Here is a 9956-nt window from a genome sequence, read left to right as displayed (position 1 = left end):
TAACTAAATGAAAATTTTCAGTGCTCTTATTCTCTAACTGGAAATTATAAGGTCTACTAAATTGCTGATATTACAAACTAAACTAAGATTTGATTACAAGTGTTAACAAAACTGAGTTCCTCATAGAACAAAGGCTTGCTTGTTTCCAAAGCAACAGAGATTTATATTTTGCTTCTCATCCTTACTAACTTTGCCAAAGTTTCTTGAGCTGCCAATGTGTGAGCATGGTTATGCCCTAGCATCACTGTTCTGATGCTGATACAAGTCCTGCACAGCTCTTCGCCGCTGTCAAAATGCCCACCTCTAAGCAGCAACTTTGCCCTCGTCTCCAGCAACGTCGCCTTCAACAGCGTCACATCTTGCCACACGTATTCATCCACCCTCTGGTTACTTTGCAGCTTGTTCTTCCAGCACAGAGAGCCGTGGCACCAGTCTTGGATTTGGGATACAAACGACTTCTCTACTTCTTCAAGTACGTTAGTGCACACCTTTAGAAGCTCCAGTGCCGAGCTGCATCTGGAGAAGGTTGTGAATGCTCTGATTGCGAGAGGGAGGGCGGTTTTCTTGATGTATAAAACCATGTCGATCGCCTTTAGCTGGACGAGGGGAGGTTCGGATTTGAAACCGAAAACAAGGAATGCAGTAGCCCAAAGATGGTCTAGGTTCACCAATGGATTGCCAATTTTTCTTATGCCTTGAATTGCTGCCTTGGCAGCTACCAAACCTTCTTTTCTCTTTGTGTATACTTGAGTAATGGGATGGAATTGGATCCAGCATCCGAATGGTTTTTTCGCCACTCGCGCTAATCCCAATTTAACAAGAAGCAGTGCTGAATCTTCTTCGCTACTCTTCCATGCTTGCGGTCCAAAGCAACCAGAGCACCCACTTATGCAATTAGTCCACTTCCTTAGCCGGCTTTTTGTGGTGGGCATATTGTTAGCTGCGGTAGTCAGCAGAGTCAAGGAAATCGGTGTTGGAGCAAACCAGGCGCCAACAAGAAGCATTCTTAACGCAAGATGATTGATTCTCCCGTTAGATTGTTGCAAGACGGCGAAGCAAGAAGCTATGACTTTCATTAGGAAAATGTTGTTTTTGTAGTACTGCTCTTCAGTGATGCTTATGAAAGGGCAAGGAGAGCCCTCATCAAGCTGAACTTGGCTGATAGCTTCGAAGAGAGCAGAAGGCGCAATGGCTAGTTCCGAAAGCAGCGATCCAATCAGCCACAAACCAAAACTCAACCTTCCTAACTTCTCATCGAACTTCGTCAGAAATTCCAACTCCCTAGCCGGGTACTCTTTCTTTTTCCTTCCTCTAATCAAAACCATTGCATCTGACGCAGGCAAGGGTGGAAGCTGCATTGCGTCAAAATTCATTACTTTTGACAACCTAGTTGTGATGATCACATGAGACCCTCCTGTGTTCCTTGGGATCAAGTCATGCAAATCCTTCCCTTCCCACCACTCCCTCTCAGTCTCAAGATTATCGATCACGATCAAGTAAGGCATGTCCCTAAACAACTCCCTCTTCACCCTCTTAAATGCTTCGAATTCCTGCTCTTCAAAGCTTCGAATCCTTCCTCTATCCTTCTCAGCATCAGCACTCACATCCAACCCCAAATTCTGAGACAGATTCAGTATGTTCTGCCTAAAATACCTAGCTTCCCCACTTATCCACAACACCATCTTGTATCTCTGGGAATACCTGTAAGCGAATTCCAACACAAGCTCCGTCTTGCCAATCCCGGGAACCCCATTTATGCAGATCACACTACTTCCCAAGCCCTTGTAACTCCCACTTTTCGCTCTCTTGTACTTCGACCTCTTGAACGAATTCCGCCCCACAACTGGTGGTTCAATCCAAGCCTCCAGGTTAGGTTCCTTGCATTTTCCCACCTCCAAATTAATGTACCTCCCTCTAGTAGTAACAACTTCACTCTCCTCATCAGCTAGCCCTTCCGATTGGCCGCTCGCTTCACCTTTAACCACCGAGCATTCCTGCTCCAATAAGTCCCCAGAAGAACCAAAAAATGCGGTTTCAATCTCTGCAATCTCCTTCTCTCTCCCAACAAAAAACCTATTCCTCGAAAAAGGCAGCTCATTAACTCCCTCCACATCCATCTGCTGTGAAACGCTTTGCCTCCCGAGCTTGCCCCTCAAAACTCCGGCCGCTTTCGACACAATGCTCCTCCAGTTCCCGTCATTGGCCTCCAACTTATACTCATTACACTTCATCATCCCATCAACCGCCTCCCTGCACTCTTTCTCAACCGAATTGCAGTTCAAAATCGCCGAAACTTCTTCAGGACTGGTGTCGAAAAAAATGGGAAAAAGATTCTTCTTCTGGGCAAAAAACCTTACCTCCTCCATGCTCAAATGGTTCAAGAAGCTCGAGCTCGTAACCACCACAACTCCATAGGTGACTGAGCAGATAACTCTGTCGGCAATCTCTTGGCTCTGCGAGTCCGAGTACTTGGCTCTGTCCGCCACAAAGCATGCGATGCCTTGGAGCTCAAGCTCCGACTTCACCCACTTGCAGAACCTCACCAAGTTGGGATTTTGGCCGTGGAATCCAATGTACACGTCGCAGCTCCGCAGCTTGGTGGCGGAGGAAGCAGGGGAAACAGGGCCGCCCGCCCCTCCGCATTTGGCAAAAGAAATCCGAGGGACCGGAAAGGAAAAGGAAATGCGGGGAGGGGCATTGTCGAACTTGTGCTTTAATGGGTCGGAGACGTCGTCGGAGTACTCGTACTGGTCCGACGGCGGAGTGTAGGAGCTGCTGGGTATGTCATCTGACTGTGGACCTCTGTAAGGTGAGGACAGGGTAGTTGCTGGGTTTGAGGTCTGCTGGGTCTCCTGGGGTTTGGGGGCTGAGACTCTGGGGGAAATGTAAGGGGACTGGAGAGCTGAAACAAATGCTGAGGAGGGTGGGGAGATTAAGGAAGGGGAACTGTAGGGCGAGGGCAGAGTAGCAATTTCCTTACCTGTAGCTGCTGCTGAAGAAGCTGTTTTGATGGTGAGGCCACTGGAAACCATGGTGTCCAGAAGAGATTTCTGAGGGGACTCAGAAGAGTTTGGTGTTGGGTTTTCTTCCACCATTGCCAAGTTCAAATCTTCGCTAGATCTCATCTCGGATGTGCGGAAATCACTTCCCTTCGTATTATCGCTCCTTTTCACTAAACTGTACTTTGAAGAACATTGTGCATTTCCTCAGGTCCTCAGAAGCATCATTTTTTTGGTCAGAAATTTCACAGCTTTCTTCTCAGATGGCAATAGATGAATGCAACACTAAAAAAATAAAAAACCCAAACAGGAGAAATCTTGAAATCTTTCTTCTGTTGTTGATGTATGTCACTTGCCATGGTGTGGGCCAATCTTATGGGGGGTCAGTTCAAAGCTAGCCAGAAGAACTTTGTTTTTATGCTGCAGATTTGACAGAGAGAGAAGAAGAAAATCCATGTCAAAAATCAATGATTGTTCAGTCACTGGTTAAAAACAATCATGGGTTTCTCTTTTTTCATGCACTTAAATGAAATCAAGCATTTTATTCAGAATATTATAAAAAATAAATGAAATTATTTACCTTGGTTGGATTCATAATATTCAAAATTTGAAGACCCTACTCCCCTGCAACTTCTCAGAAACCCATCTCTCTCTCTCTCTCTCTCTCAATGAACAAGCTGGACACTGGACAGAGATGGATGGGGGAATCTAATTGGTAATGTATGGGTTGGATCTGTGAGGTTTTTTGAACATTAAATATTGCTCCAATGGCTTAAAAAGAAGTTTGCAGAAGAGGGGTATTTTGTATAATATTGTTACTGTTATGGTACTGAATAATCAAACAATAATTTGTATTGGGGTTTGCCAATTTCTTTTTGTTTTTACGTGCTGTACATCTTGATCTCTCGCACTTGGTTTACAGAAGCCAAAGGTTGGTCAGAAAGCACTTTGGAGAAAAGGACTTTGGGAGTGGAACCTAACTCAGAACCTTGTTTTGTACACATTGGTTCGTGTCCATATGGGTTCAAATTTGATAAATAAATAAATATATAACTGTATAGTAATGTATATTTTACTAGACTGTATATATTTGGGAATGCAGGTTTTTGCTCTATGTGTGAAGTCATCCGACACAGTTTGAATATATTTGCCTGGGAAATTGGACCTAAGACCAGTCCAACTCACTTACTGAGAACTCAGTAAAATCATTGAGGAGTGAAATTGTAGAAAACTTTCTTACCTAAATGGATTTTTGATAAGAAAAACTTACATGCAACCGAAATAAAAAAAACATACATAGCAATGTAATTGGAACATGAAGTTGGTGGCATATTAAGTATATAGTGTATCGTTATATGTACTAATTTTTTTAATAAATTGTGATTAATTAAATGTAGAAATTACAAATTTTTTTACCCCAAATCAAGATTCGGAAAGGATCTCGAAATACAAAGTCAACGGACTTAGAAATTCAGACTATTTATTCTAAATCTTATGATCCTTATTAGCCTATCTCACTAGTTCATTTCACACAAAACAAAGTTTTGACTCTCACTATCTTGAACGGTCCAAATTTCTCAACCCGTCAAAGCTGAATTGCGAGATCCAGAAAGAATCTGAATTCTTTTTAGGGAACTTTAACGAAAAGCTCTCGGTACTATTCACTTTAACGAAAAACCACATTTTTATACTAGAAAGTCAATCCTGATACTATTCACTTTATCCTTTATTTTGTAATTATCGTTAAAACTCAAAATTTTCAAATCTTTTTCATTAATTTTCCTTTCTTTTTACTATTCATTCCCAAGTACTTTTTCTTGCTTGCATGCATGTGGGCTATAATACACCAGTCTGTAACAATTATAAAATTTGAAATAGTATAATCTGTCCTCTTTCTTTTATACACACACATATACACACTCTTTAAGAGAAGAGATCCCCGTTTAAAAAAAATAAGGACACCCTCTTAACCATTAGATTTAGTTTTAATAAAATTCTGTGGTTAAGATTAAATTATAGGTCACAAAATCTCAATCACAAAATTTCATTAAAATCAAATCTAACGGTCAAGAAATTTTTTTTTTTTTTTTTTTTTTGAAAAATGAGGATTCTTTCCTTAAAAGCTCTCTCTCTCGGTGTGTGTGTGTGTGTCATGTGGAAGATTGTTCAGACTCGTAGTGTTATGATTAGGTATATTATCTAGACACATATGTAGTGGATTTTATTTATAAAAAATGGGTGACTGCACGTATAATGTACATCACTAAGTACTATGATTAAGTATCTCATCGAAACAAATGTAACAACACTTTTCAAAAGAAATTTACGCATATTTACTTTCGTGAAATGCACACTGAAAGTATATTCGAATTTCGGACTTCCATTATTACGTTTACTAACACGAACATGTATACAATTTGTAACCCGACACCTGAAAACCCACAAATTAGATTAATTAGAAGGGTAACTTATCTATGCTCATTCTATCTTCCCTAACACTGACAATTCATGATTTCTCCATTCCGAATATTAAACATGCCATAAATTTGTCTAACCTTAAAATAGGGATTTAAGATTAACTTGGATGACTAAATTTCATAGAATTCTTATCTTCAATCGGTACCCTCTCTCACATTCTGAACATTTTTTATCACGTGTTTATACATTTTGTACTTCTAAAATTTTTCCATCGATGTCTATGCATGGAAACATAATCTATGTATCTAGGCCGGCAACGTATTTCTGCTTTTTCATGAGTTCTTGTAATGTAACTTAACTTAAGTATGCTATTATTTTTTTTTAAACAAATCATCTTGATCTACGATAATAACATCTAAAATCTTTTGTAATGCGCGAATTAATTCTCGTCACTCAAAAGGCATCGGTGGAGTTTATTCGTTTACTTGTTTGAGAACCCTGTCTGCTTGGATTAGAGTATTAGACTAGTGTAAATAGTCATACTAAATACTCATTGCATAACTAGAGTTATCGTTCGATATTATGTCATGAATTCTTTATCTATATATAGTACTCTCTACCTATGCATTACTCAAATTATTTCACGTACCATATAACTTGTAAGATTTAAAGAGCATGCATGTGGCCATGTAAGACTTTATGTGGGTTCATATAATTCAATAAATGACACCATATGATATGCTACCTTATGTCATTGATTTGTATTCTCTAAAAGAATTTTTTTTTCACCAAGCATGTATTCTTCCGATCTATAAGAAAAAGGATTCGAACACAAATTTAAAAAAAACAAGCACTCTACTTTGATCAACTGGTCTAATTAATTCAGGTTGCATTTTTTTTAGAACTATGGAGGGAAAAAGAATGAATGATCTCTAGCTTCCAAATTATTTATCTTCAATTTAATAACTAAACTGATAATACTTGCACCATTCAAGGGAGGAATTAATGCACATATCCTACTATCTTTGAAAAAAGTATTTTTACTGTATAAATTTATAATCGAAACCTTTCAATTTTAACCTTCATTTGAAGATCTCATCCTACAAATAAATCATTCGAATTGAAAATTATTTAATTATTTAAATGTATCAAATAGACGTGGATGCAAGTATTCTCCAAAATATACCCTATGGTCTTCATGAAAGGTAAGAGAAAAGAGCATATATTAAGTAAATTATGTTGATGCACAAAATCAGCGAGGACTTTGGTACAACAGAAAGTGTCAAGTTTGTGACCTTCGCTCGGTTGCTCCGGTCACCTAATGATGATGATGTGTAAAGAGGTAGAGATAGGGGAGCAAACACAAGATGTACGTGGTTCGCCCTAAGTCTGGCTACGTCCACGGAGTAGAGGAGTTCTCATTAATAGTGAAAGGTTTACACAAATACATAAGTTTAAGCTTAATTATCATTAGTGGGTTCTAATGACTAGTTTAAGTACAATAATGACATTAGCCCCTCATTGTAGGAGAATGGTCTTCTTTTATAGTTGAGGAGAGTCTCCAGTTTTTGTTCGCAACCAATGTGGGACTCTATGAGCCTTATTCTGATGTTGACATATGTCGTGCTGTGATTAGCCTCCTGGTTGGAGGGAAACTCTTGTGCTTCGGCAAGGGTGTCTCAACATGAATCCCTCAATAGGTCCTTGAAGGTATGACATTGACTGGTGCTCGGTAGTTTCGGAATTGGTTAAGTATGGTACAAACAAATTATATTTGGTTTTGGGAGCTTTTTTTCATTTCATTGATATGCATGCATGATTGGGGCAAAGCTGGAAAGTCCTACTGACACATAATGTCACCACAGTCCTCAAGCTCCCTTCAAAGCTTGGTCTCTTTTATAAATTAATCTCATTTTTTGGCCTTCTGATTTCTATTTCATGGGTCTCTACATATATATTGAGATCACCTTATTAAAACCCTAATTTCTATATTTTTATTACTCTCTCCAATGATCCTATCCTATATACCTTTGCTGTTTTGATTGTCTCGTGATTACATTTACACCACAAACACACAAGAAAATTGAAATTAGAGTAGATTTATTCTCTTTGCACATGCTGTTCACCCTTTGATGACCAAAGTAGGCTAATTTAGAGAGATAGAAACATGAATAGCCATCATATTTGATATCGTAAATTAAATATATGCACGTAAGTGCTTAAAGACTAACTAGTTAGTAAATTACTTTGACTCTAGTCACTCGTTACGACTGCATTCTTTCCCACCCTCCTTATGATGTTGAGTTGAGCAATTTGGGAAGCAAGGAACCAAGGCTCTGGAATAACAAGCTAGAAGCCCCGAACATCCTTGTCTCTCGTGTTATTTCTCTGTGGCATGAGTTTGTTCGTACCAACTCAAGCCCCCCTAAGCCCAAACCCTCTAAACCGGAAGAGTTCAAATGGAAAAGGCCACCTCTACGGCGGCTCAAGGTGAAGATTGACGGTGCTTGGAACAAGAATTTAAAGGTCCTGGAATTGTGGTGCTGGTGCTTGACTACCAAACAAACTAAAGGAGGTGTCCTCAATAAGAAATAAGCACGTTAATCAACATTCAAGTGATGATCCAATCATCAACAACCACATCATTTAGTTTGCAAAATTTAGTTTAGAAATTTAATCTCCTTAACATTACCTCAACGTTGATTAATATATGTATTTGGTTTCTAGTTCTTAGATTGATGATGTGCATTAATCAAAATTTATTTGTTTGTGCAGCCATTGAATGGAACTTCACACTCAAATAATATCGTGGGCATTGTTAGACGAAGTCAAGCTCCAGCTGTTCTCACCGAGATTTGAGGAGTTGTAATTTTGATCCAACTCCTATCTTTTCTGATATTCCTAGTTTGTAGGGTTTTTGTATTTCAAATGTTTGTTGTACGTAGAGTTGTGATTTTGATCCAACTCCTATCTTTTCTGATATTCCTAGTTTGTAGGGTTTTCAAGTTCATATTGTAATCTTGAAGTTGTTATAAATATATGCATCCCATTACTGTTTGGGGTATGCAATTAAAGTGAAACCCTAAGAGTGTTACAGTTTTACATGGTATTGAGCCTCTCATTGTCTAACGACTAGATCCTGCTCTTTTTTTTTTCCCCACGCTTCAATGGCTGAAAACAATGTCAGTTCTTCCACCAACCCACCTACCACCAATCAGTTTCATCCGTTTTCCACTGTTGTTAATATCAAGCTTGACAGAACCAACTACCCACTGTGGTTGGCTCAAATTCTCCCAATTCTCAAAAGTAGAGATCTGATGGGGTAAGTTGATGGTACTTTGGTGTGCCCTCCCAAAAACTTGCCTGGTGCTACCACTGTCAATCCTGCATACAGTGCGTGGATTCAACAAGATCAAATGATCTTGAGTTGGATAAATGGCTCCTTGACAGCGTCTGTTTTAGCTACTGTGGCAAGCAAGAGAACTGCGCGTGCCACTTGGGAAGCTTTAGAGCAAAGGTATGCCTCCACTTCTCAGAACAGAATTTTGTTCCTGCGGAATGAGTTGCTGCAGACCAAGAAAGGTAATCTTTCTGTTGCGGATTACCTGGATCGCATGAATGCGATTGCTGATAATCTTGCTCTCGCGGGTCAACCGGTCAGTGATGATGAACTCGTGCAGATTGTGTTAAACAATCTAGGACCTGTATTTGAGATGACAGTCAGTGCTGCTCAAGCTAGGGATACCCCGATCACCTATCCCACCCTTGAGGCACTTCTGTTGACAACTGAATGAAGAATGGTGGATCAAAATAATTCCTTGGCTGAACCTGCACATGTCAACGCCTTCGTTGCCACTAGAGGACGTGGCGGTGGACGATCGCGTGGGACTGGAAGAGGAATGTCTTCCTTCACCCGTGCTTCTCTGTCACATCAGCGTGGAAACAATCCTCGCAATAACACCAATCAGCGCAACCAGCAGTTTAATGGTGAGAAATCCTTTTTTTCTGGTGAGCGTATTATTTGCCAAATATGTGGCAAACCCGGTCATCCTGCGCTTGATTGCTTCCAAAGGATGAATTCTGCTTATGAAGGTCGGATTCCTGCTCACAAACTCACAGCCATGTCCTCCTCGCCTATTACTCTCAACAAGCAATCCAATGGTACCTGGCTGTTAGATAGTGGTGCGAATGCACATGTCACTCCTGACCTTCAAAATTTGGTTAATCCCAAAGAGTACAATGGTAATGAAACTATTGGGGGTGTAGGTAATGATTCTGGCATCACTATTTCTCATTTTGGTTCCCAACAACTAAATACTAAAGCTTGTTCTTTTGATTTGAATGATGTTCTTCACTGCCCAACTGCTTCTCAAAACATCATATCTGCCCATAAGTTTACTTTAGACAACAATTGCTACCTGCTAATCTTCCCATATTTTTTTCTTGTTAAGGACCTCAAGACTCGGAAGACACTTTTCCGAGGGAGATGTGAGAATGGGTTATACCCATTTCCAAATGGCAGTGGACGGTTCCAGTCTT

General features: G+C 39.8%; 1 protein-coding gene across 1 annotated transcript; it reads right to left on the bottom strand.

Annotated features, from left to right (window-relative positions):
• Positions 1-3865, bottom strand: LOC137743458 (P-loop containing nucleoside triphosphate hydrolases superfamily protein). Its single transcript, XM_068483352.2, has 2 exons — positions 3580-3865; positions 1-3419 (listed from the first exon to the last, which is right to left on the bottom strand). Exon 2 carries the CDS (start codon positions 3123-3125, stop codon positions 162-164), a length of 2964 nt encoding a protein of 987 aa, XP_068339453.2. The 5' UTR covers positions 3126-3419; positions 3580-3865; the 3' UTR covers positions 1-161.
• Between the last annotated feature and the right edge of the window lie 6091 nt (positions 3866-9956).

Source organism: Pyrus communis, chromosome 11, assembly GCF_041283825.1.
Source record: "Pyrus communis isolate YQ-2024b chromosome 11, ASM4128382v1, whole genome shotgun sequence".
Taxonomy (NCBI): Eukaryota; Viridiplantae; Streptophyta; class Magnoliopsida; order Rosales; family Rosaceae; genus Pyrus; species Pyrus communis.
The sequence above is the reverse complement of the archived record's forward strand: the minus strand, read 5'-3'. Positions and strand labels throughout refer to the sequence as shown.